At 38.1% G+C, this 27,727-nt stretch overlaps 3 protein-coding genes across 6 annotated transcripts; 1 reads left to right on the top strand and 2 right to left on the bottom strand.

Annotated features, from left to right (window-relative positions):
- Positions 1-1,052: 1,052 nt before the first annotated feature.
- On the bottom strand, positions 1,053-13,554 carry LOC114535631 (armadillo repeat-containing protein 2-like). Its single transcript, XM_028556918.1, has 17 exons — positions 13,178-13,554; positions 12,408-12,546; positions 10,449-11,060; positions 9,946-10,048; positions 9,534-9,706; positions 9,293-9,343; positions 8,759-8,904; positions 8,461-8,560; positions 8,070-8,210; positions 7,543-7,614; positions 4,161-4,257; positions 3,938-4,060; positions 3,678-3,791; positions 3,240-3,372; positions 3,075-3,155; positions 2,615-2,694; positions 1,053-2,091 (listed from the first exon to the last, which is right to left on the bottom strand). Exons 1-17 carry the CDS (start codon positions 13,393-13,395, stop codon positions 1,925-1,927), a joined length of 2,550 nt encoding a protein of 849 aa, XP_028412719.1. The 5' UTR covers positions 13,396-13,554; the 3' UTR covers positions 1,053-1,924.
- Positions 4,758-7,093, bottom strand: LOC114535640 (kelch-like protein 7). Its single transcript, XM_028556930.1, has 2 exons — positions 6,587-7,093; positions 4,758-6,006 (listed from the first exon to the last, which is right to left on the bottom strand). The coding sequence occupies exons 1-2, from the start codon at positions 7,028-7,030 to the stop codon at positions 5,041-5,043; spliced, it is 1,410 nt and encodes a 469-aa protein (XP_028412731.1). The 5' UTR covers positions 7,031-7,093; the 3' UTR covers positions 4,758-5,040.
- A 448-nt stretch (positions 13,555-14,002) lies between the features above and the next one.
- LOC114536501 (arginyl-tRNA--protein transferase 1-like) lies at positions 14,003-27,725 on the top strand. Of its 4 annotated transcripts, XM_028557854.1 has the most exons (18): positions 14,003-14,198; positions 14,809-14,875; positions 14,970-15,032; positions 16,434-16,519; positions 16,694-16,804; positions 16,922-17,025; positions 17,188-17,289; positions 17,511-17,639; positions 17,978-18,106; positions 18,813-18,845; positions 19,164-19,345; positions 19,658-19,757; positions 20,217-20,334; positions 20,658-20,734; positions 21,467-23,081; positions 24,516-24,575; positions 27,049-27,104; positions 27,231-27,725. In XM_028557854.1, the coding sequence occupies exons 1-15, from the start codon at positions 14,099-14,101 to the stop codon at positions 21,575-21,577; spliced, it is 1,512 nt and encodes a 503-aa protein (XP_028413655.1). In that variant the 5' UTR covers positions 14,003-14,098; the 3' UTR covers positions 21,578-23,081; positions 24,516-24,575; positions 27,049-27,104; positions 27,231-27,725. The 4 variants fall into 4 exon arrangements, with proteins under 4 accessions (XP_028413655.1, XP_028413651.1, XP_028413662.1 ...); XM_028557850.1 differs by having other exon boundaries at positions 21,467-24,575; XM_028557861.1 differs by lacking the exon at positions 17,511-17,639 and having other exon boundaries at positions 21,467-24,575.
- The last annotated feature ends 2 nt before the right edge of the window (positions 27,726-27,727 follow it).

Genomic DNA, 27,727 nt, shown 5'->3' with positions numbered 1-27,727 from the left:
TATTCTCGGTTACGTTTTCCGATACGCGGTTTTTTTTCTGGCAGGCCATTGGATTCTAATGGTGTTATATCACGTTTTCTTTCAGAGAATCCTTCTAGATTTAAGTCTTTTAAAATTCTTGTTTTTTTCATTCCTTTCAAGCTATCCCCCTTTGTTTCACTCCATCTCTTTGAAAGGCGTCCTTCCAAACAAAGGTTCAAAAGCTGAGATGATTGTGGCGTACATTTTCGTCGTCGTAGAAAACATCGTCATCGTTGTGTTGTCTTTAACGATTGATATTCCTGACGCAAAACACATGGATGTGTTGAAACCAATTGCGTATGGGTGTCTTATAGGAGGAACAGTAATATCATTTCTACTTTTCTGTTTATTATTATATATACAACATGTTTATTAATGCTACTTATTATTGCTGTATCAAACGCCTATACAATTGATTGAGGTACTATACTGCGTACAATCACAACTAGACAGGGAACAGTTGTATAAAAGACTAGTTTACTTTTGAATGTAGTTTTAAAAGAACAGAATTGGCCAATCAAAGTCGTGTATTTCTGAGTTAACGTGGATTTAACTATGCATGTAGTTAAAGAGTTTTATACTTTGAGTACGAGATTGAACCATATCAAGGAATTGGATCTTTGTGTGAAGGGTACACAGGTTTGCTGTCTGCGGGCAATGTCAATGTTTATGGCTAATTTATCCCAATTGCAGAGTCCTAATGAACATTTTCTGGTAGGGGAACTGAAAACTGTTTTAGACAATGTGGTGTCATGCATGCTTTTTGGATTACAGAGAAAGCCACATTCCAGGCTCTAAAGGTGACATTTCTTCCAAATGACGAAAAGCAGCTTGATAAGGCGTGGCGTGAACAATATATAGAGCATCTGAATGGCTTCAACCATTGACCTATGCCCTCGACGCACATCCTGACTTTAAACGCGTTCTTTACGCTTGCTGACGCCAATTTCAATGACTTCGAAGTTTTATAGCGAGACTTTAGAAACACGGAGAATACTGATTTTCACCTGCAGAGTTGGCGGGCTTTTATGACAGAAGTATGCAAAATTTAAAGGGCTATGGCTTTCCGCATTTTCCAATATTTTGCGGCAAAATTTTGCGAGTTTACTAAATGTGGGATGCTCCGCTTTTTCTAAGGTATGCTAAACATGTTAACGACATTACACCCGGACACGAGGCTGATCAGTGGAGACCTAGCAAGTATGGCGCTAACGGGATGGATATCTCGAGAAACTACAATTAAAGAATAAACAGCGAAATTTTGAGTGTTTTTTAAAAAGTATCTTCACACGCACATGTCACAAGTGATACGCACCAATAATTTAAAAGCGTCACTATATATGTATGTATATATTAAACTTACGTTTTCTTTGAATAAGTTAATGAATTCTCTGTCTTTATCTTACACTAGGATACACGCACCTTCTGACAACAGATCAGCGGTTTAACACTTTCCGGGGGGAGTGTGCTCGATTTCCTAAAATTTGCTTACCCGCACTCATTGAACTCTAATACAACTGGGGCGATAATCGGAGAAAAAGACGATATGTTTACCTGAAGCCAAAATAGTTTTTCTGATTTTTGAGCTTAAATACTCAGCCCTAAACATCAGCCAGTACATCAAACTAAAGCTATTGAAAATCGCAATTCGGTGCAGAAATTTCAAGACTTGAAAGCAACTGCTATTTCACACTCCTAAAATTTCAGTCAGGGGCGTAACTAGAACGATAATTTGGGGGTGAATATTCATATATTCAGTTCTGCCCGACGGATTTCTATTGTGAGCTATTGCACTTCCAAAAGAAATCCGAAGATATCAGTCTTCAATTTCTCCCCCCCCCCTTAACTTATCGTTTCAGTTATAATGGAGATCACCGCCAGCATCAGCACAGTGTGAGACGCCTTAAGATGGCTCCTCCAAGGGGACTAGGTCCGATTCCTTGGATTCAATTTTTTGTAATAAGTGTTCGCCGACCAACTCGAAATTTTCCTTCCACGTTTCGCGAAGAAGTGTTTGAACAGATGGGTCTATCTTTCGCGAACTTACATAATCGAAAGCCGTCTCCTCGTCTGGAAATGAAATACGATTTTAACTTGGACATTTTCAACCTGCATGAGCACCAGGGAACAACGTGGCAGCGCATTCAAACAACTTAATTAGCATTAAATGTGGTATAGCAACCGCCTGAAATAAACAAAAACATTTCTCGACGTTTCGACCTAAGGGCCTTCGTCAGGCGTCTTAAGCCCGTTTTTCACCAGGTGAATATATTCGCGCGAACAGATAATAAGTAGGAAGTGTTTCTACTTTTTCGCGGCGAATTTTTTCGCAAACTAATCACATCACATTATTCCAGATATCGCTTCGCATCGCGCGAATGTCTAGTGGAAAACGGGCTTTGGCTCTTCCTGACGCCCTGAAAGGCCTTTAGGTCGAAACATCGAGAAGTGTTTTTGTATATTTCAGACGGTTGTTATAGACCACTTTTGGCAGACCTTTGGCTGTTTGACAGGAAGTACAGCAATAGACACTGTTTACCAAGGCCTGTCGAAAAGTTTAGATATATACATATTCGCATGAAAGAAAGCTTACCAAGATATTCCCGCAATAAATCTGTCAGCACAATGGTTTCTTCCTCTCCAAATGCTTCGTAAACGTTGCACGTGCTTTCACTAAAACAACACGCACGCTTTGCTGGTGAAAACATTGAACATTGCGTCGCAGATCTGTATAGAAAATCTGTATTATGTATATAGACTTATTTTTTATCTGGATACGGGGTTGCAACTACCTAACCGTCGACCCAAATGTGGTAGTTTCCACCCGTAATACAAAATCATCTGATAGGTTAATACCCTAGATTCGACGCATCTGATTGGTTAATAACCTACATTCAACGCATTTGATTGGTAGTTGTTTTTTAAATGGTAGCGGAAGTATTTCCTTATAGGGAATAGTTAAAAGATATTTCTACCACAGCTTCTTTGGAAACACTTTATACACATTCGATCTGTGATTCGATGTACATACAACAAATTAGGCGTTCTCTTACCCATAGTTCCATAACGTTTGACACACCATTGCCGCGAGCTGCCAGTCAATTTTGCCGAAATCTCTAAGAACATCGATCAGCCTGCAATGGAGATATCGAAAGTCAACCATCAGGAGAGGAATTGCCGGACAAATCCGTTGGAGTTATTGATTATTGAATACATACTTCTTAATGCCGCCTTCCTCTTTGAGGACTGAACGTTTCTCAGGGTCGACCATTAAATTGATTAGCACGCCACAGGCTGTGTACACGATCTCATGACTGCCTGAGTCCAGCAATGATATCATCATCTCATCAACTGAAAAAAAATAATATCATTGTAGACAGTTTACTGGACATCTAGTGATAGCACTGATTCAAGACTGCTTAGGCAATCCAGTATGGAATAAGTGATATTGTTTAGTTTAGGTTTCCTCCAGTAGTAACACTGGATTAATAAGAGATGATTCTTACTGGACCTCTAGGAAGAACAGTTTAGAACTGATAGAGCTATCCAGTATAAATAAAGTTAGTTCAGTTTAGGTGTAGTAACAGATGGTAGGAGGTTCACGCAGCTTTTCGAAGTTAGAGGGGATGGTAGGGCAAAAGATTTTTACAGCATACCTTTGTGGCTGGATAATATGTCTCGAACATCTTTGAAGCGAGAAAAATTTCCAAAAACACGCGAGACCTCAAGAATGGCGTCCATATTATCGGCTACCAACATTCCCATCAATACTGTGGAAGAGTCAAAGAATACATCCCATATTATTCTACATTATCCCACATTACCCTACATTATCCACGTAATGCTCCCTAAGGTAGGTGCGTCAACATCACCGATATTACGAGGATATTTTGAACGTTGAAAAAGCATATCATACATTGTGTTACAGTGCTACGTTTCACTGCTAAAGCCGTGTTTTCTTCAGCGTAATAGGAAAGATTGTTGATGGTAGCGATAGTATTAAGAACCAACTCCTCGCTTGTCGTAAAATCTTTGACTTCTAAATAGAAAAGGTGATGCTGCTTACGATAATATTATGTCACAGGGTGGATATGCTTGAAGAGGATTACAAAGAACTACCTCGTCATAAGTCACCGTACCTAAGACTTGCACTAAAAGTTCTATTATTTCCATGTTCTTTGCAATATCAGGCCCAACTTCGGGATGAATTGAAAGATTTGCTATGACCCGTACCATCTAAATGATAAGATGTGGTTTTTCAGTGAATACCAGACGGTAAGACTAAAGGCCCTGTTACACGGTGCAGTTTTTCTTGCAACTTGTAATGCAATTCTACTTCTAAGGGATGTGAATTAGTGAAGAGTCTTGCAGAAGAAAAGTGCATGAAGCGTAATAAACACAAACGTTTCGTTGTTCCAAAATATACATCTCTCAAAAGTAGGATTGCATTGCAAGATATTAAATGGATATTAAGATTAGTAAAAATCTGTTAAAAGAAATCAACTTATTGCTGCGGAATTCGTAGTTCTTCATTTTAGAAACGTGTCTATATTAGAGAGGTCTCTATATATCACAAGGGTCGATATTTCAAGGTTTTTATACCAGATAGGTGCATGAATCAGGGTGGGTGGAGAGTTGTAAGTTCCAAGCGCAGATCAGCCGTCCACGGAGCGCAAGCTAATAGCTAGGGGTATACATAATAATGATCCTTGTATATAGTTAAATCAAATGCAATCTATTTAGTTTCACACATAAAGCAAGTTCTGTACATTAGCTATCCTAATAACTTTGCCAGACACAATTCAACATACAGATAAATGACACGATCAACTGGCAAGGAAACGCAACAGTTACATCAATTACCGCATTCTACATAAACATTAATATACATTAATATATAATTTCACTCAAATTCTCATGCAGAACTTTCCATGCAGACTCCAGTTGTTCTTATGAGGTAGAATGTTGGATATGGTGATATGGTTTACACTAGTATTACATTTTGCATTCAACGCCTGTTTAACGCCTTTCAGCGGGTCCTACTGCAACATACAATACGCTACACCCATTACTGAAAAATGATCGTTGAAAATTACTTCGGTAGTTCTCCCTGCATGAATTCATACTAAAAGTTTTTTCTTTCCAAGAGATGCCCCCTTCCGCCTCTTTACAAAATGCAAATTTGAGTGGGACATAACTTTCCTTCATTAAGTTGTAAACAATCAAATAAGGATAATCATTGGACGAAGGGTTGACACCAACACTTATCTCATATCCACAGGCCCAAAACGTCCCGGAGTTTAACTCGCTGCCATTTGCTAGAGCAGTATTATAATCCTCTTCCGTAACAACGAATTTGTACTGGACAATTAATCCTTTAGTAGTCTTCCTGGGTACCGGTCTACTTTCGAACAGTTTCTTTTGCTCCGGAGGTAGTGCATGGTAGGTTAAACCACCGTGGTAGTACTCGCTGAAGTTGCGCATCTGTGTTGCAATCGGGTGGTTTTTGATCACGTTGTAAAGGTAGTCAATTGTGACCAGTTTAAATCGCACCACAGCCAGGAGGTCTTCGGGGGACTCCAAACGAGCAGGATCTACTTCGTTTGTCTCCATCCAGTACATCAAGGCATGGAATACGGTGTTTTCTGATTGCACAACCAAGTCATCACTGCTCAGGATATATTTCAGACAAGCTTCTGACAGATTGGTGAATTTCTTTGAATGCCAGTTCTCATCGAGAGGACTAAATTCTTCAACAAGGACCGGAAGTAGAGTCGATAATACGTCCTCGACATCGTTCATGTTGTGCTTTACCTTGATCACGTCCATTACTTTTGTGCTTACGTCAAAGGTAGTGACGCTCGTCTGAAGCAGATGTTTGCATTGCTTGAAGACAAATTCCAAGTTGTACTTGTGAGCCAACTCTATGACGCCAAGCAATTCGTCAACCGACTTATCGTTAAGCACGTCATTGCGGTACAAAGCCACAGATTACCCAGATGTCTCACTTCTGATTAAAAAAGCGTAAGCGCTTGCTCAGCAAGTGACTAGAGGCATTCCCCCCCCGAAAATTCAAAATGGAGCCGAACTATTTTATACATGAAAAAAAACCTCCTCTTATTTGCTAGAGAAGGCGACTGTGTAGTTACGTTTGTGTCTGAATCCATCATCATCTATACGCGCTTTGGAAAAGTGAGTTTAGAGTACCTCGTTTTCAATATTGTACGATTGTTTTATCTTTTTTCGATTGTCGTAGGAGCGGAAAATTATAAGCAGTAGAAATCTCCATAATTTCAAACATATTTCTTTTAAAAAGTGTTTGAATATCTTTACATTGAATGGAACTTCCTGTACAAATCAATAAATGTACATATATTCCGACTCATTTGACATATCGTGCAGTTTTTCACTTCAATTCAGTTCGTCTCCATTTTGAAATTTTATTTCGGGGGGGTGAATGCCTCTAGTCACTTGCTAAGCGTGCGCAGAAAGCGATGCGCAGTGACGAATCGCTTACGCTTTTGAGTCAGAAGTGAGACATCTGGGTGTTAATCTGTGACAAAGCTTCGAGGAGAATGAGATATGCATTTTCTTCGGACTCTGAGATCTTCATATGAACCTCTTTCTCTCGACTTTCTTTCATACCACTCGAGCAAAACAGCGACCGGAAGTATGCACTCTGGATAGCGAGCCAGAAGCTGTGAACATGTAACTTATGCTGACGGAGAGGTTCTAAAATCGAAGATTCTAAAATTTGTTTCGTCTCGGTATTCTGCCGGTGACCTGTGGGTGCTTCCTGGTCGTTATGTTGCAAAGGGCTCTTGATTTTCTGTTTGCTTCTCTTAGTTTCATTTTCCTCGATTGCTGAATCATCTTTAGGGAAGCTGGCCGTTTCCCAGCCGTCTTGCATAACATCAAACACCAGCACTCGGTCGCTCAACTCAGGCATATTGTATTCGGGCGAACACATTTCCAGTAAATCGCGAAGCAATAAATCCGTATCAGACATATTGCAATTCCGTCTATATCACGTAGTTCACAACGGTAAATAATTTGTAAAACTGCAATGCTAAAATACAATGTCACCTGCGTATCTCATATGACCTCGAAGCCATATATGGTATTGTTGACTTAAACTGGCGGAATTATCATTCACGACAAAGCTATTCATGCATTGTAATTATTCTCAGAAAATCAACATCTTAGCAGGAAATCGTTTCAAAATATAATATGTAGTATTTAAAACACAGGAGGATATTAGATGTCATAAAACGCGACTTGTGTTTAAAACGCGAGTGTTTTAAATAACTACTTCAAAAACGCCGCATTCATGCGAGCAATAAATTTGCTCTTTCAAAAAATTTCGTTTTTATCGCAGTCTGAAAAAATTAGTCTAAAGCGCAAGTCGTCCATTGCGATGAAAGTTAATTTAAATTATAAAATATTCAGACAGGTGATCCAATGTGAGAGTTCAAAAAAATCACATTTTCATAAACAAATGTGCACATCTTAAAACCAAACCTTATTTAGGACATCCTCTGTGTTTTCTTGTTCTGCACTAGCCTCGTTATTATCTTCGCCTGTCTTTGAGGCCTGTGAATCAAAAGTTTCGAAATGAGAAAACAGATTATAATATCGTGAACACTGAGCATATTCCGTGGTGTGGCTGAGCGCCAACAAAAAATCAAGGGTTTTTTTCAAGAGCAAACTCGGTCATAGTACAGGAATTGACCCAAGACCATGTATTACATAACCTTAAGGCCTGTTAATGCACTACTGCATTGGCTTTAGTGGATTTGCTGTCCACATACATTGCAAGTCAACAGACTATAAAACATCCATCAGAAGTGAATTGGATCCGACAAAATTGGATGGTGTAAACAGACCTTTAGTGTCCGTGGTTTTATCTAGCTGGGAACATTGAACTGCTTTAATCAACGATTAAATTCTAAAATATTTATCGATCTATCATTTAGGTTACTTCGAATAATAGTAATATAACAATATAACAATACAATATACTATACGGTATAACAGACATATCTTACCTGGATATTTCTCTCAAAGAAAGACTGAAATACCATGAGAAGATATTTCGTGGAAGCTTTGGTGAAATACAAATTATGTCGCGTTTCGTCGCTCTTCGTCGTCAGATTTCCGAGAATGAATAGCACTCTGACAACAATTTCCTGAAAACGGGAAAACATGTTTACACTCTCTACACCTAGAACAAAGCGTAAGGTGAAAGTAAAAGTTCAGGTTGAAGTGCAATGGGTCTCCACTTCGCTCTTCCACCGCTCGAGCGCTCAACCTCTCCCCGCCCCTCCCCCCCTTCTGGGTGGTAGCCCCTCCCCCCCTTCTGGGTGGTAGCCCCTCCCCCCCCTTCCTGGGTGGTAAAAACACTAAATATTAGATTTCTCGGACAGCATGCATGAATACCTGTGACTTTAAGTGAATCCCCAGTACCCGAAGAAACGTTTCAAAGCAGAAGGTTACTGAACTAACAGCAATACAACACTCGTCGTATAACGTCATTTTACTGGAGAGAAAAAAACAGAAACGTTTTTTAAGCAACAAAGTGAAGATATGACACAAAGTCTTTGAACATCTCTTATGCATTTTCATCTAGAGAGATTCCTTTACCCTTCATTTAGGAGCTGTCTCGCTTTTAGTTCGCCGCAGGAAATCCCCCCGGCAGTACCTCCACGAGGCTATATGAAGCAGTCTTGCAACTAACCTTAAAATGCGGCAAATGTTCATGACCACGTCGCTGTCAGTTTTAAATATTTTTAAGATCGCCATGAGTTCAGGAAGGAGGTTCCTCTTCAAAAACACATCACGGCTGCCATTCACGTCTGCTAAGTTTCTCAGAACGGCTGTTACCTAAGAAGTATGGTAGAGTGACATACAGTATGCCGAGGACATCTGAGTCGTCCCGGTACCACAGGTCTGTATTTTCTGCCTGGAATGCACCTTAACCAGCATTTCTCGACGATGAAATATCACAACGTGTTGTATCCACAAAAATGCATACGTGGGGCTGGTTTTATTTATTCACAAATATTGTAAAATATTATTCACAAAAGTCATTTTCACCGATGTGAAATAGTCGGGATATAAATATGTACTATTCAAATTAGTCATTATTGATAACAATACTGGTAGCAATACTATAATACATCAACCACCTTGACATGTTAACGACAATTACGACTGTAAAATAAAAACTAGCCCTTTCTTGCAATGGCTAACGACATCCTGTCGTACTTACCGGTAATAAAAGGTTAGTATTGTTCTTCTTTAACTTCACTTCACTAGAATTCTAGAGAAATATATTCGAGCATACATTAAACAACACTCAATTTGTTCATCTGAATACATACATTGTTCTCAAATTTAACAGTTTACTAATTTTAGTATGCCTATCATTGCTTTGCAAGGTTGATCTGACATGCAAATTGTTTATGGTGTTGCCTGTTGGTACAGTATTACAGCAGAGTAATGTATCTTACCTGTTTAACTATGGTACTAAGGACAACACCCAAGGCTTCCACACAACCACTTGTGACAATGTTCTTGCGAATAGCTGAGTTTCCTGAGAGAAGTTTTAGCGCCCCAACGCAGTATATCCAAGCTTCGTATTTTCCACTGCCATCAAATTTTGACACTTTATCGATCAGCAAATCTTATGGTGACAATAGAAATCGCTTAGAGTTTTTACAATCAGATTTGCAATTTTACCACAACACACCATAGCATATCACACCACACTATACCATACCATACCACAACACACCACACCACACCACACCACACCATACCACACTACACCACACCACACCACACCACACCACACCCCCACACCACACCACACCACACCACACCACACCACACCACACCACACCACACTACACCACACCATACCTGTGACTTGTTCTTCCAGAAACATCAGATCATTGTTTTCATCCCGGCTGACTTTAAACATCAACTTGAAAATATTTTCTTCGTTATTTTCTGACAAATTAAACTAAAAAAAAGAGGCCGTCATTTTATAAACAATCACCAAAGGCCGGTTGTTAGAAAGCTGGATAACACTATCGGACAGTGGTTTTGCATGTTTGAAACGGTTTAAAGAATCACTATCCGGTAGACAGCGCTATCCAGGCTTCGTAATACAACTGTCCCCAGGGGCCGGTTGTATCAAGCCCGTTTAGCTTAAACGGTGGTTAAGTTCAAAATAGAAAGCAAGTGTATCGTTTTATTTAAGAAGCAAACTAAATGTTTTCAACCTCAATACAAAGATACTGTTTACAACTACATATTCAGTGCACAATATTCAAGTTGACTTATTCAAGAGGGGTGTAACAGTGTTATTTAATATTCAGGTCAGCTAGTACTCGGTGAGAAAACACACTGTCTTAACATACCATCAAAACAATCTTCGCTAATCTCAGATGCAAATGTGAATCTTTTATAGCCAAATAACTAAACAAACACTTCAATATCTGTACTTTAAAGCTGGACCCCTCAACCACTTTCGTCTCGGGCAAAATGCCTACTTTCTTCAGTTTGTTTAACAGTCTTTGACAATTTTCACACAACAAATTTGCGTCTTCTTGTTGAAGATTATCGTCCATTTCTTTCAAAACAGGTCGAACAAGTTCTTTGTATAAACGGGAGAGTTTTTTCGTTTCCAAAGCTAAAGCATCTTTTTCATTCGCGCCTTTTTTGTTCAGAGTTTCGTTGGAAAGTCGGCCCGTGGTCGGACTGCTTTTTGCACGATTATTGTCCGATACATCCCGAGGGGAGGTCCGTTTAATAGGCCCGCTGTGTGCTCGTCGCGTGTCGTGAATATTATCACCTAGTTTTTGTTTTGCGATATTTCCAGTTGAGCCTCGTCTCGAGGCGACATCGTGAGGTCGGACAGGTTTAGGAGGCGATGGCAGAAGGCCGCCATTGTCGGAAGAGTGAAAGTCGAGTGGTTGTAACGGATCAACACTCTTTGACAACCTCACACTTTGTTTTACTTTGCGTTCAATCTAACAAAAGAAATTATGATATTCTTTCATGAACTGAACTAACTTTATTTATACTGGATAGTTCTATCAGTTCTAAACTGTTCTTCCTAGAGATCCAGTAAGGATCATCTCTTATTGATCCAGTGTTACCTCAACTAAACTGACTTTATTTGCACTGGGCAGCTCTATCAGTTCTAAACTGTTCTTCCTAAAGGTCCAGTAAGGATTATCTCTTATTGATCCAGTGTTACTACAGAAGGAAACCTAAACTAAACTGACTTTATTTACACTGGGCAGCTCTATCAGTTCTAAACTGTTCTTCCTAGAGGTCCAGTAAGGATTATCTCTTATTGATCCAGTGTTACTACACAAGGAAACCTAAACTAAACTAACTTTATTTATACTGGATAGTTCTATTAATTCTAAACTGTTTTTCCTAGAGGTCCAGTAAGGATCATCTCTTATTGATCCAGTGTTACTACAGGGGGAAACCTAAACTAAACTAACTTTATTTATACTGGATAGTTCTATCAATTCTAAACTGTTCTTCCTAGAGGTCCAGTGAGGATCATCTCTTATTGATCCAGTGTTACTACAGGAGAAAACCTAAACTAAACTAACTTTATTTATACTGGATAGCTCTATCAGTTCTAAACTGTTCTTCCTAGACGTCCAGTAAAGATCATCTCTTATTGATCCAATGTTACCACAGCAGTAAAACCTCAACTAAACTGACTTTATTTACACTGGGCAGCTCTATCAGTTCTAAACTGTTCTTCCTAGAGATCCAGTAAGGATTATTTCTAATTGATCCAGTGTTACTACAGAAGGAAACCTAAACTAAACTAACTTTATTTATACTGGATAGTTCTATTAATTCTAAACTGTTTTTCCTAGAGGTCCAGTGAGGATCATCTCTTATTGATCCAGTGTTACTACAGGAGGAAACCTAAACTAAACTAACTTTATTTATACTGGATAGCTCTATCAGTTCTAAACTGTTCTTCCTGGAGATCCAGTAAGGATCATCTCTTATTGATCCAGTCTTACTACAGAAGGAAACCTAAACTAAACTAACTTTATTTATACTGGATAGCTCTATCAGTTCTAAACTGTTCTTCCTAGAGGTCCAGTAAGGATCATCTCCTATTGGTCCAGTGTTACTACAGAAGGAAACCTAAACTAAACTAACTTTATTTATACTGGATAGCTCTATCAGTTCTAAACTGTTCTTCCAAGAGGTCCAGTAAGGATCATCTCTTATTGATCCAGTGTTACTACAGGAGAAACGTAAACTAAACTAAACTCACTTGATACTAAAATGATCTATCAATTATAAATTGGTTTAATTATAAGCTGTCAGCTAACCTGAACCACAACATGATCTTCATCAGGCTTGTATAATGGGCCATCAGGAGCATCTGGTGCATTGGCCAAAGGCTGCAGACGGTTTGTGAGCGTAGTGGGGGAGGGGAGATCAGGTTCGACAAAATGACGAGGACCAATACTGTAAGTAATATCACAACAAAAAAATTTAATCTTTATATAAAATCCAGGGTCCATTTATTACACTGAAGTTCAATCAACAGAAAATTATGTATGGACTCATTAAATGTATATATAGGTGTTTTCCCTAAGGAACCTTGGCATCACATCAGGCATTTCATACAGGAATTAAATTCCAGCATATGTTAGAAGAGATATTAAGGGGATATCAACAATTGCATTGGTACGTGGACATGGCAACCAGCATTGTACCAAATATGTTAGGATTAGTCTTCACAGAACTGAGCCTGGTATGCTCAAAAATTCACCCTTGATGTTATGAGGTCTAACCATTGATGGTCCTTTCTTAGAATCATGGTTTTGTGAGATTGCAATATATTTTATAGCCGAATTTGACATATCTTTTGTGAACAGAATAATTTATATTTGGGATGAACTATTGTCAATATGGATGCTCTGGGCACATTGCCAACGAATGGCCAAAGTTTTTACATGACTATAATCACAGAGGGAATTCTCTGGGTTCCCTCCCTATTACCTATATATAGCAGAATACAATGTATTGACATGTTTCAAAACCTTTTACCACAACATCTAAACAACTAATATAATCTTGAACCAGAAATCCTAACCTAAAGGCTGACGGAGGTCGACTGTGACTTTCTGGTCTACGAGAACCTCCAAACAAAGTCCTCTGCGATTCCACCGGAGTACAAGGCCTTTTTGTATCCACACATCGGACAGATGTTCTTGCTTCAGCGACAATCTCGGCACTGGTCGGTCCACTTGGCAAGTAAAATGGCTTTGCCTCCGAACGATTTTTTCTCGGTTTAATCTCCGTGTTAGCCATGAAACTTCAACATTTACAGGCCCTTGTACACTTGTCCACCACTACCAAGCAAGTAGAGTGTTTTTCAGGGCGATTTTCAAAGCATTTATCTCATTGTTTTGAAAAATTTTACAAGTTCAATCTCTTTTCTACAAGACTACAACACGAAACGCTAAGGACGCGCCGGCAGTTGTCCTGGATGCGGACATTTGATATCCATAGATATCACATGAAATCCCCAACGAGATTACAAAATCAAATGATACTCGTTAATATTAAAAATTATTCTCTTCAATCACAATTGATCATCAGAAGTCTCTTTACATATCTCTAAACATCACAGTAAGTGCAGTAGGGTCGTAAATGCCATCACCTAACATTAATAGCAGTGAAGTGAGTGAACTGCATCAATGCATATAGCTTATGATCCTTTATAAATATATATTTGTACTTGTATATCTATATATACATATCTAGGTATTCTTATCCTTATTGATCCCAAAGCAACCTCTTTGAAGCCAACAAAAATTCCTATGCTATCCCTCAGTACTCTACTGTTGTATCAATAAGTATTCTTATATATCCTCTGTGTCCTCAGTTATCGGTAAAAAACCGGTCTATTAAAAAACAATAACAAACAATAAAGCAAGTAAAGTTTCCAAGAACAAGTCACTTTCATTTTTGTTTTTTTTGATATTACCGACTCTGATTTAGCGCTTGAATAATGGACAAGAACGTAAGCATTGTAGAGTACTTTTTTCATGAAGACAAGGATGGTAGTAGATGCGGTTACTGCAAAGGCAGTGATACAAATTTTTCACTAGGTGAGTGTCAAGTATCAACTTTAATACTGTTGTTATTAATGGACTGAATGCGGTTTTATTTCATGATATTGAACTGTGGCTTGAGATAACAAAATGTATTTCCGTCCATGAAATGCCAGATAATTTCACTTGCTTTCGAATTTATAGTACTTTTATGCAATGATGCATGGCATTGAAAGTGCAAATTGCAGAAACGTTTACAGAGTAAATAATAAATAAAGATTCTGGCATCCCTTTTTATGTTCTTCCACGAGTTAATATGAGAAATTTTAGGCGTGAAATAGATAATATTTTGCATCGGTTCAGATTATTTTTCAAAACTATTGTTCGTAGTGATGCATATATGTGCTTCTGATTTGTCAATTTTTTTCTGGCATTTGGTAACAATGCTCTGTGTAGCCTTTTTACAGAGGTCTATAGCAATTGGCATTAACCAGTAGCAGAGATGAATTTATATTCACATTGTAACTGAACTTTTCAGGTTTCAACATTTCCTTTCAATAATAAAGTTCAAGTTTTTATAAGGCTGAGAGTTTTATGTGTTTAATTATGCTTGCAACCTTTCAAACTTTCAAACAAGCTTGCTAATACAAAAAATGTGTTTACTTAGGGGGTATGTGGGGACACCAGGTTACATGTCAGGATTATCAGGACTTGATTGACAGAGGTTGGCGTAGGTGAGTTTATCAATTATTCCCCTTTTTGAATGGTCAGAAATGAAAAGTCATGCTGTAATTGCACAATATTCAAATCCTGATTTGTTTCATTTAGAAGTGGCAAATATTTGTACAAATCAGATATGAAAAAGACTTGTTGTCCTTTGTACACAATAAGGTGATTCAACAACTGTTTTTGGTTATATCATAATATTGTATACTTGACCATGGTCGAATACACTGTAATATTGTATACTTGACCATGGCCGAATATACCAGAATATGGTACACTCGACCATGGTCGAATATACTGGAATATGGTACACTCGACCATGGTCGAATATACCGGAATATGGTACACTTGACTATGGTTGAATATACCGGAATATTGTACACTCGACCATGGTCGAATATACTGGAGTATGGTACACTCGACCATGGTCGAATATACTGGAATATGGTACACTCGACTATGGTTGAATATACCGGAATATGGTATACTCGACCATGGTTGAATATACCTGAATATGGTATACTCGATCATAGTCGAATATACTGGAGTATGGTACACTCGACCATGGTCGAATATACTGGAATATGGTACACTCGACCGTGATCGAATATACCAGAATATGGTACACTCGACTATGGTTGAATATACCGGAATATTGTACACTCGACCATGGTCGAATATACCGGAATATGGTACACTTGACCGTGGTCGAATATACTGGAATATGGTACACTCGACTATGGTCGAATATACCAGAATATGGTACACTCTACCATGGTTGAATATACCGGAATATGGTATACTCGATCATAGTCGAATATACTGGAGTATGGTACACTCGACCATGGTCGAATATACTGGAATATGGTACACTCGACCATGGTCGAATATACTGGAATATAGTACACTCGACCATGGTCGAATATACTGGAATATGGTACACTCGACCATGGTCGAATATACTGGAATATGGTACACTCGACCATGGTCGAATATACTGGAATATAGTACACTCGAACATGGTCGAATATACCGGAATAAGGTACACTCGAACATGGTCGAATATACCGGAATATGGTACACTCGAACATGGTCGAATATACCGGAATATGCTACACTCGAACATGGTCGAATATACCGAAATATGGTACACTCGAACATGGTCGAATATACCGAAATATGGTACACTCGAACATGGTCGAATATACCGAAATATGCTACACTCGAACATGGTCGAATATACCGGAATATGGTACACTCGAACATGGTTACCCGATCAGGTATATTAGACAATCCCTATTTTTTATCGTGTCCTAATTTAGACTAGTCTTAATTTACGCCAATTTCGTATTTCATTTTAGAAATTTTGACTAATGCAATCGCATGAGTCGCATCAGTGTGGATCCCCCCCTTGGTTTTGGTTAGATTGAAATAACTTGTAAACTGTAGTTTAGACTGAATTGGTTGTCACAGCATGAAAGTAACCCAATGAAACTGACCAACGTCTCAATAATATTGACCACTAAGAGTTTTCATTATTGTCTAAAATTTTATGTTTTCTTAAAGATGTAACGCTATGGAGTTTAAACCTTCTAAATCACACAAGAAATTACTGAAGAAAGTGGAAAAATACCTAAACGATAACCCTACAGGTAACGTGGACTGTGAATTGTTTAAACAAGGAAAAGCTATATTCTTTGGAACATTTCAGATTTTTCTTTTATTTTAAACTAATGAAACTATGCCCATCATCCTATGTTTTTTCAAGTTTTTTCTACAGTTTTGAATGATTAGATTTGTTATCATGATTCAATGCATTTTCCTAGAAACAGCAGGAGAAGCAAATGCACCTGACAAAAATGAGGAGGGTAAAGCTTTGCCTGAAAGTTTGCAGGTTGAAGAAAAAGTGAAGGGAAAGGATCTAAGACAACGAACTGGTAAATACATTTTGTGTTTTTCAAAGTGACTTGCAAACTTGTGCATATGATATTGATAATGGAGCAGCAACCGGAAAAAATGTTTTTTTTCAAAATTTAATTTCTTTCTTGTGGTAGAATCCAAGTCTGTTGGAGCGGATCCTAGCAAGCCAAAGTGTCAAAAGGCCAAAGCAATGAGAATCGAGAGAAAGCGACAAAAACTGGCAGCTAAGGGCATCGAGGTACAAGGATTTTCTCATGTGGACATCATGTTGTTTCATAGGAATACAGTAGTGAATGGTCTTTGGTAAAAATTTGTTTATGGAATTATTTTGCAAGTGATGGTCAAACCGCCTCCCTCGGCGTGAAATTCAAGTGATTTTTTGTTCTGTTTTTGATGCTAGATGCCAGAGCAACCAAAACAGCATGAAGCACCAGATGCAAAAACATTAGAGGAACGTATTGCAGCTCATTCACCTTCTGACCAGTCAACACACAGACTTGAGGTAAGATAACATGTTGAAGTTTAGTTTAGGTTTCCTCCTGCATGTAGTCACACTGGATCAATAAGAGATGATTCTTACTGGACCTCTAGGAAGAACAGTTTAGAACTGATAAAGCTATCCAGTATGAATAAAGTTTCCTCCTGTAGTAACGCTGGATCAAGAAGAGACAACATAGGTGCACAATACAATATTCATACGATAACACGGGGTATTTTGTTTAGCGAGTTTTAGTCAAATGCGATCCAAACCTACCAGAATTCAAGAAAACCTATCAGCAGTCGTTTGAACTATTTTGTAAATATCAAAAAGAGATTCACAAAGATAAACCAGAAAAACTAAACGAACCAAGGGTAAACAGATATTTCATATCAACGATTTTCATTTCCGTTTTTCTGATCAAAATCAGTCCAACACCAAATTTACAACCTAAAATCTCCAGAGCGAATTTTTATAGTGTGATTTTCTTTTTTTGATGGATGTTTTCGAGTGGATAAGTTACGGATGTTCAAATTAGAGGGCACTTATGCACAGGCAATTCGTAACTGTTCACTCGTTTGCATCGGTCAAAAGAAGAAAATCTTCCATGGTAACCGGTCTTAATTTAGAGACAGCATACTCGCGGTAGATTTCTGAAAAGCATATTTCTAACAGCCGTACTACAAGATGTTTCGTCTTGTCGACAATTTAGGTGAAGCTCGTAAGAGTTGACATGAACAATGACGATTTTAAGAAAACCCTCCTCGAATCTCACGGCGTTTTTGCCAAGTACCAAGTGAACGTCCACGGTGACAATCCCAACGAGTGCGATTTTGAACAGGTAGGAACATCCATCCAGCATGTATACAGTCCTTCGTCTACGGATTACGTATTGGGAAACTTCAGAAACGTCTTGAGACACGGGAGTGCATTTTCTTCGAATACATTAAATTGTCTTCTTTCTCAACTTAGAGCTTTCTTCATTTCATTTCTCGTTAATAACTTGCACTTTTTGCACGAAAATCTACAAACGGAGTTTTTCAAACATTCTTTCACAAGATTTGTTCAAAACTTGACTGTTTTCGAATGGTTTTCAATTCAAAAAAGTATAAGACCTTTATGAGAAAATGTTTTGAAATGCTTCAAATTTTCTCAATATCTCGATGAACAATTCCAGTATACCACGATGACTTTTATTGGCTACAGTTTCTTCGACTTTTGAAAAACATTACTTTCTAGAATCCTTGAAAATTGCACAAATTTAGGCCTTCCCTGGTTGTACAGTAGTAGTGTGTTTTTCACAACGCTGTGTTGGACTGGTTTTGATCAAACTTTGCTTGTTTTAAATAGAATGGTTTATTAAGCTGTGTTTTCATGTGTTTTCATATGTAATTCTTCGTTCATTCGCTCGTGGCATGTGTTTTATTGTTCGTTACTTTCTTCTCTGTACTCGTTCTTGTGTTGTTTAATTCTTTTTGTTCTTGTGTTAAACGTTTGATTTATAACATGCAATTTTTTTTAAATGTGTTTTCTCTCTGATTTTGCAGTTCAGGCGTTTTCTCGTGGACTCTCCTCTCTTGGTAAGAATAAATAATAGCAACCTTTCTATTATCAAGTTAGTTTAGTTTAGGTTTCCTCCTGAAGTAACATGCACTGGATCAATAAGAGATGATTCTTACTGGACTTCTAGGAAGAACAGTTTAGAACTGATAGAGCTATTCAGTATAAATAAAGTTAGTTTAGTTTAGGTTTCCTCCTGTACTAACACTGGATCAATAAGAGATGATTCTTATTGGACCTCTAGGAAAAACAGTTTAAAATTGATAGACCACTACAAGTAGTAATGGTATTATTAGCTCTAAGATTATTATATTTTCTCTAAATGCTCTTCCTTCCAGTTTGAAAAGCATTCATCAACTCCGACGACAGGCTGGGGCTCGTTTCACGAACAGTTTTTCTTGGACGGCAAATTAATAGCAGTCGGCGTGTTGGACATCCTGCCCAGCTGTGTCTCCTCCGTGTATTTATACTACGACACAGATTACTCATTTCTTTCTCCCGGTATTTACTCCGCTCTGAGGTTTGTGGAAATGTTTGATAGACCATCCTATATACCTTAACATCAAATGTGGTATAACAACTGCCTAAAATAGACTATAAAACAGGAAGGCCCTCAGGTCGAAACGTCACGAAGGCCATCAGGTCGAAACGTCGAGAAGTGTTTTGTCTGTTTTAGGCAGTTGTTATACCACATTTGATGCTAAGTTATTTGAAGACGTTGCCACGCTGCTCCCTGGTTATATTGGACCATCCTATGCACTGTCTTTCTTCTCAGCCAAGAGTTTACAAAACTTAAACTTGGGATACAAACTTGGTTTGTCTCGTCTTGTAGGGAACTGCATTTGGCGAGGGAGCTCAACAAAACCTGTTCTAACTTGAAGTATTACTACATGGGATTTTACGTTCATTCGTGTCCAAAGATGAAGTACAAGGTATTGAAGAGATTACGATACGCTTCCCGTTGGCTCCATGTGTATCTGTAGTTAGAGTTGCTGATGTCACTCAAGAGACCTTTCTTATAATGACGTCAAACGCGGGAAGTATGATGTTACATGAAATTTGATTGGCTCCACGAAACTATCGAGCCAATCAAACCTTGTGTAACATCATACTTTTCGCGTTTGACGTCATTATGAAAAAGGTCTTTTTCATACGATTTTCGGGGGGGGGGGCGGTGTTCATAGAAGAAAGGGCAAAATTTCCGGGGGGGCAATTGGAGTAGGTTTTTTTAGAAAAATTTTGGGTAAATGTATAAATTCTGGGTAAATGTATAAACTCATACACAAATCTACATTTACTTTCCTGCGTTTTGATCTAAAGTTTGTCCCCACATTGCTGCTTTCAACTGAATTATGTTAAATCGTAATCCTCTTGATGAATTTTTGACACAGGCCCAGTACACACCTTCTTATCTGGTTTGTCCCGAAACATACTCTTGGATACCAGTGGAGAGATGTACTCCTAAACTTGATATCGAGAAATACTCTAGGCTCGATGAAACAGACAAAGGTTTGTCGAGTTGACCCTTTGCTGTGCTGTACGGCTGTAATTTTCCTTCAAGCCTGATTACCATCTCGTCGTAATTGTCGTGAACATGTCATTTTCACCGATGAGAAATAGTCCGGATGTCTTTATTTCTGTATTTAAATCGGTCATTCTTGACTGCGCACACATAGAAATATTCTATCACATCAGCCAGCTTGACATGATTATTACGTGATAGGTTTCTACTGTTTCTAGCGAGGGAAAGCATGCCCTAGTGAACATAAGTCAATTTTAGTAGTTTTGTAAAAGAGCAAACGGCTAAGGATGATTTTATTTGCTATATTTAGAAGACGCTGTTGTTGATATCAACACTGTTCGGGTTCTTGCTCTCCGCGAAGGGCGCGGAGAGGTCATGACTTACAAGGTACAACATGTTTTAGGTGTCCTCCTGTGGTAACACTGGAAGAACAGTTTAGAACTGATAGAGCTATCTAGTATAAATCAAGTTAGTTTAGTTTAGGTTTCCACTTGTAGTAACACTGGATCAATAAGAGATGATCCTTACTGGACCTTTAGGAAGAACAGTTTAGAACTGATAGAACTATCCAGTATAAATAAAGTTAATTTAGTTTAGGTTTCCACTTGTAGTAACACTAGATCAATAAGAGATGATCCTTACTGGACCTTTAGGAAGAACAGTTTAGAACTGATAGAACTATCCAGTATAAATAAAGTTAATTTAGTTTAGGTTTCCTCCTGTAGTAACACTGGATCAATAAGAGATGATCCTTACTGGACCTCTAGGAAAAACAGTTTAGAACTGATAGAGCTATCCAGTATAAATAAAGTTAGTTTAGTTTAGGTTTCCTCCTGTAGTAACACTGGATCAATAAGAGATGATCCTTACTGGACCTCTAGGAAGAACAGTTTAGAACTGATAGAGCTATCCAGCATAAATAAAGTTAGTTTAGTTTAGGTTTCTTCCTGTAGTAGCACTGGATCAATAAGAGATGATCCTTACTGGACCTCTAGGAAGAACAGCTTAAAACTGATAGAGCTATCCAGTATAAATATCACGAGTTCAGTTGTAAGTAACGTTAGTTTAGGTAACCAGATTGTTCGAGAATGATAAAACACATCGCATTCCCCCCTGTAGATGTACACTGAGTCTCGATTTAGTTCGAAAAACGACGAAAAGGAAGTGAAAGAGTACGCGCAGCTTATTGGACCGCTAGTGGCGCCCAGAATGGCTCTTTACAGAAGTTAAGTATCATTCCGGTGAACTTTAGTAACCAGGAATATCACAGGAAATATTTTTTGGAAAATACAAGTATGACAATTTGAGATAATACGAGATAAGGTTGCACCGGTTATGATCCCAAAATCGAGAAAGATAATCCTTGATCTAATGGTAGTCGGCTAAGGATTAGGGTCAGGTTTAGGATTAAGGATTAGGGTCGGATTAAAGTTAGGATTATATGCTTCTGGACATGGAAATTCTGCTGTTAAAACCAGTAACCTGGGTCGAGCCTAGTTTTCACGTACATGGTGATGACTTACGGACACTTGACTTCACCTGCTGTGTAATTTTATGCAATTATTGCAGTCTTAATGCAAAGCATTGCTGTAATCACGTTTAGTGTAAGAATTGGGATTCATGTTTATTTTCTATATCAGTGAATAAATGAATGAATTCTGAATGGTCAGCTTTGTCAGTGCTGCTATATCACGACACATTCTGCATAATAGCTTCAATTTCTCTAAACTGATCTTACATTAGGCTATTCAATGACATTATTTTTTACTGAATGGCGCTATATATCATATCATTTCTAAAAACCTTAACTAATCTTTTTCATGCTGGATAACTCTGTCAGTTCTAAACTGTTCTTCCTAGAGGTCCAGTAAGGATAATCTCTTATTGATTCAGTGTTACTACAGGAGGAAACCTAAACTAAACTGACTTTATTCATACTGGATAGCTTTATCAGTTCAAAATTGTACTTCAGCAAGTATCAGCGGTAACCGTCTCCTAATGGACCAGAGATAAATCCAGCGCGAGTCTGTGTTACTTTACAGGAGGGACCCTTAACTAAAGTTACTAAACGCAAGCGATAAGTAAAACTGAAAATTCAACTCTTTTGTCTTGACTGTCTATTTAGTAAACATAAAAATTTAAGATGATTAATATTTTCATTCGTAATATCAGACACTACTGTTTATTGTTTTCCGTCACCTGTTCAAGGATTGACATTCGAGCTTTGTCTGTCCATACAAGGCAAATAAAAATTTCAAGACATGTTGGCTTGGATTTTGAAAAGCGATGCAAGTTCGGTTACATGCAGGGAAACTGATAAAACCGAGTCGAAATTTCTCTCACTTTCTCACTCCGGTTTGAAACGAGTTTCCAGCGAGTCACATGCAAGTTTCTATTAATGATTTTTCTCTTATTAATTTGTACGAATTTGCCTTATCATTGGGCAGCAGACGAGGCAAGAATTGCATTGCTAATGCTTTATCTCTGACTGTGTACACAATACAGCGATATGTTTGACACATTTGCTGTCCTAAATTAATTATTCTTTTTGCCATTAATACGTTTTGCCCATCATCAAAAGATAGTCTTGTTGGTTCGAGAAAGCTCTTGCGTCATATTTTCCATTTAAATGCATTGGCTCACCTCAACATTGGATTAAAGAATCTATCATAAATCTCGTCCATTCAAGACACGAAGTTGCTCTGTGCTAAAGTGTAGGATATATTTCAAGGACGTATGTTTAGTATATTTTGCATTTATTATATATACATTTATGTGCCTGAGCTTTTTAGAGTAATACATCATATCTTGAGGGCTAGTATGGCTGGTATCATTATTTTTCGGAAACTATTTCTGAAAGGCGGTGACTCGGTGCACTGGGCATTGTAGTTTACGACAAGCTGTTGTGGTTTGTTTCTGAAATGCATGAGAGGGATGTCTCGAACGTGGGTGGTCCACTCCAGTGCAGGCAGTATTCTAGAATAGGTTGTTGCGGTTTGTGTCTGAACTACCTGAGAAAGATTTCAAATGTAGTGGTTCAGTGTAGGTGGTAATTTCACAATACCTTGTCGTGGTTTGTGTCTGAACAAACGTGATGATCTGGTAGTACTTCTGCATGCAATACTTGTGGTTTGTGTCTGAACTACCAAAGAAATATTTCGAATGCGGTGGTTCTGTGCATGTAGTAATCTACAATAAACTGTTATAAGCGAGAAAGAAATCTCAAACATAGCAGTTCTAGTGTAGGTCAGTATTCTACAATAAGTCGTGGTTTGTGTTTGAACCAGGGAAAGACATCTCAAATTAAACGCATGGTATAGCTAAATGTAAGTGGTTTTCTGTCGTGACCTGTCGTAAAATATGTCTGCCCGACTTTAGAAACATATCTTGATTATTTGTAGTATTTTTAAGATTAAAATCCCGCTATCTGAAACGCTCAAGAAATTGAGTAGAATTAGCGCGTTATAGGATAGGTTTCTATAGGTCCCGCGGTTACCCGAACTATCCCTTGCGGTCACCTTTCATATGTTGGCATATGCCTACAAAATACGCAAATATATCGCTTACACTTTGGAAGTATCGAGACAAAACCAGTTCATCGTTCGTATGATGAAATAAATATACATGCATGCCATAGTTATTATCGTGTTGAGACGGGGTAACGAGTACATTTTGTATACGGTATAGTGAACAATAATTGCTCAGTCATTTAAATAAATACGGCTGTTGGAAATAATTGGCGGCATTTATCCACTAATAAATAATGTCTTGCTTCGTACGATTGCGCTTAATTAATGACTGGCATGTTTTGAAAATTGCAATCGTAAAAACAGGCGCGCAAGGCGTACAAGTTGATGAGCATTCAAACGGAATTTTTGCTGCAAGCACGTGCTGTCGTGGATTCGCCTATTTTTTGCGGGGTAATTTGGATTTTAGGCGGTAAACAAACTAGGCTTGCTTCATCCGCTTAAAACCTCATCCACTTTCGGCGGCACATCATCGTATAATCGGCTTTGGCAAAAAAACAATGACAGTTTGCTATTTTGAGGCGATGAAAAAGTTGATTACATTTCTGATGCTTGGCAAGAACATACCATTTGCATGCGGTCGAGCACGATATATTTCATGCAGCAGTCTTTTAATTAACATAGTTTATTATTTGTTGAAGGGGGTGCATGTATCACGGAAAATTTCACTGTTTGAAGTTCGACGCGTGCAATTGAGTGAGGTAAGTTGTGCACAGAGACATTTTTTAACCGTACTAGTCTACTAGAGGTCAAGTAAGGATCATCTTTTTTTCATCCACTGTAAATACTGGAGAAAGCCTAAACTAAACAAACTTTTTTATGCTGGATAGCTCTATCAGTTCTAAATTGTTCTTCCTAGAGGTCCAGTAAGGATCATCTCTTATTGATCCAGTGTTACTACAGGAGGAAAGCTAAACTAAACTAACTTGATTTATATACTGGATAGCTCTATCAGTTCTAAACTGTTATGTCAAGAGGTCCAGTAAGGATAATTTCTTATTGATTCAGTGTTACTACTGGAGGAAACTTAAACTAAACTAACTTTATTTATACTGGATAGCTCTATCAGTTCTAAACTGTTCTTCCTAGAGGTCCAGTAAGGATCATCTCTTATTGATCCAGTGTTAGTACAGGAAGAAGCGTAAACTAAACTTTATTACATACTAGACAGTTCTTTCAGTTCGTTCGTTTTTGAGGTGCAGAGAAAGTCCTTTTTTATTCATCCAGTGTCACTACAGGAAGACACCTAAACTAAGGCCGTTTTCCGACGTCGGAGTTTTCATCATTTCATGTGTCGAGTCGAATGCACATAAATGAAAACAAATGCATAAACAAAAAAACTTTAGCTTATTAATAACTGATTACCTTCGGCACACATGAAGAGTTTGACGTTTGAAACGGGCCTAACTTTATTTATACTAGATAGCTTTATCTGTATTCAAATAGCGATTTTACTTCAGGCGATAACTAGAAAATTCGAAACGGGTTAGATCTTAACGCAATAAAAACACCGTCGCACAATATTTTATCATTTTTATACGTGTTGAAGTTATCGCCTGTTTTGCTGATATGCAGATGTGTGCTCTATGGAGAGTCCGTTCAGCAAAAATAAAGCTAGTTCATTAACAATGCCCAATGAGCAGCGTGGCAGCGTTTTTGTAAAATCTCTCAACACACTGTATGTGGTAGTTTTACAACCGCCTAAAATAACAGGCAATTAACGTCTCAAAGTGTCGACTTTCAAAAGAAAAGTTTTTAAAACAAAGCGTCTTTGTTGCAACAGAAGTGAACAGGAGAGTTTTAGCAATGACTTCGAGTATGAGATTCGTCACGGTTTTCGCGCGAAACTCGTTCCTGTTTGCATACGCTCTCTCTATTAAAAACGACTTGTCGTATTGATAAATGTCGTTGTTTTGCCATTTTTTCAAACGATTAACTCATGGCGTCGTAATTGTCGCGAACAAGTCGCTCTCAATGATGTGAAATAGTCTGGATGTAAATTTCTTTTTATTTTTGTATTCACAGTATATCGGTAACTGCCCGACCCCAGTTGGCTGTGCAGTGACCGCAAGTGGCAATATTCTATTGCAACAATAACCTTGACATGTTCACGTCACTTACGAGGGATAGAGTTATCCAGTATAAATAAAGTTAGATTAATTTTGGCTTCATAATAAGAGATCGTCCTTACTAGATCTCTAGGAAGAGCAGTTTAGAACTGATAGAGCTATCCAGTATAAATAAAGTTAGTTTAGTTTAGGTTTCCTCCTGTAGTAACACTGGATCAATAAGAGATGATCTTTACTGGACCTCTAGGAAGAACAGTTTAGAACTGATAGAGCTATCCAGTATAAATAAAGTTAGTTTAGTTTAGGTTTCCTCCTGTAGTAACACTGGATCAATAAGAGATGATCTTTACTGGACCACTAGGAAAAACAGTGTAGAACTGATAGAGCTAATGAGCTATCCAGTATAAATAAAGTTAGTTTAGTTTAGGTTTTTCTCTGTAGTAACACTGGATCAATAAGACATTTATTAGATTTATTGATTTAACTGGAGGCTCCAGGAAGAACATCTCACAACTAACTGATAGAGCTATCAAGTATAAAGAGATTATAGTTTAGTTAATTAAGGTTTAAAATTTTTTTGCTCAGTACCGCGACATCAATATATTCAATCATCCTAATATCAGTGGAGATAAAAGTCAGATATTCGCAGTATATTCGACAAAATATCACTTCCACTTAAAAATGCTCTTATTTTGCCATATCTATCAGCTGAAATTGAAATTGAGTGCTTACAATGAGTGCTGACGCCATAGCCTGTCGCCATCTTAAGTGCTCGTTTTCGAATTTCAAAACAACCAATTTTCCTGACCTGCAACGCGTGTCATTTCGATTAAGTTTAATAAATTTCAATTTTCCGTTTCTCTATACGCTTTTCTTAGCAATTATCAAGGACAACGATGTTTAATTACGTTTAACGGGGGAAAAAGAAAACGTTTATGCAAAATGGCACCTCCGCCATAGAATAATATTTTTGTGTTTATTTGGAATTCTGAAATCGACACCCGAGATACAATCGCTTCATTTGACTGGATTATCTTTCCTGTCAAATTTTGAAGGCAATCTATTCCATGTCAACCTATATTCTTTGCTACCTATATTTGCTTAGGAACGACAAAGGTACCGCCACAACCAGCTGTTCACATACACCTGTATATATAAAAGGTAAACTTTTGCATATATACTAATTTCCTTACATGCGTCGAGCGAGTTTTTTTACGGCCTCAGTTCAAGCCAAATATGCGATCGATGAGACCCACTTGAAAATTGTTTACGCAATTTTTTTTACAGCATACGGGAAGCGTCTGATGTTGCTATTGTTCGAGAAAAGTTACGAAACAGCTGTGGAGGCACGAATTTGCATCAGGCGAACATGGGAAACGATGGAAACAGGAATATCAGAGGGTCGATGAATTGACGGTCCTGTACGGTTCGTATTTAGGTGCGTGGAATTCGTGAATGCGCGTAGAATCCTTCCTTTTTTGTGATCATAATAGGAATCCGCCACTGGAGTCACCCTAGGCTTCGTTGGCGTTACTGAATAAACCAGTCCTATTCCTGGCGTATCCGTTGCTTTCACAAATACGGACAGAAAGAGCCTTGAGACTCTAAGTTATCTCGGAAGTCATCGCAAAACGACGCATTTCTGCTCCTGGTGTATGCGTCGTAGTATCCATTACGAAGCAACTTCTATTCCTGGCATATTTTGAACAAACATTTGGTAAATTTCATTGAAGCATTCCTTCCTATTGTTAAAGAGCAAATTCTACTCCTGGTGTATACGATTT

The sequence above is a fragment of the Dendronephthya gigantea genome, unplaced genomic scaffold (assembly GCF_004324835.1).
Source record: "Dendronephthya gigantea isolate DGI-Jeju-01 unplaced genomic scaffold, DenGig_1.0 000002F, whole genome shotgun sequence".
Lineage (NCBI taxonomy): Eukaryota > Metazoa > Cnidaria > Anthozoa > Malacalcyonacea > Nephtheidae > Dendronephthya > Dendronephthya gigantea.
Note: the sequence above shows the minus strand (reverse complement) of the source record. Positions and strands in the feature narration are given on the sequence as shown.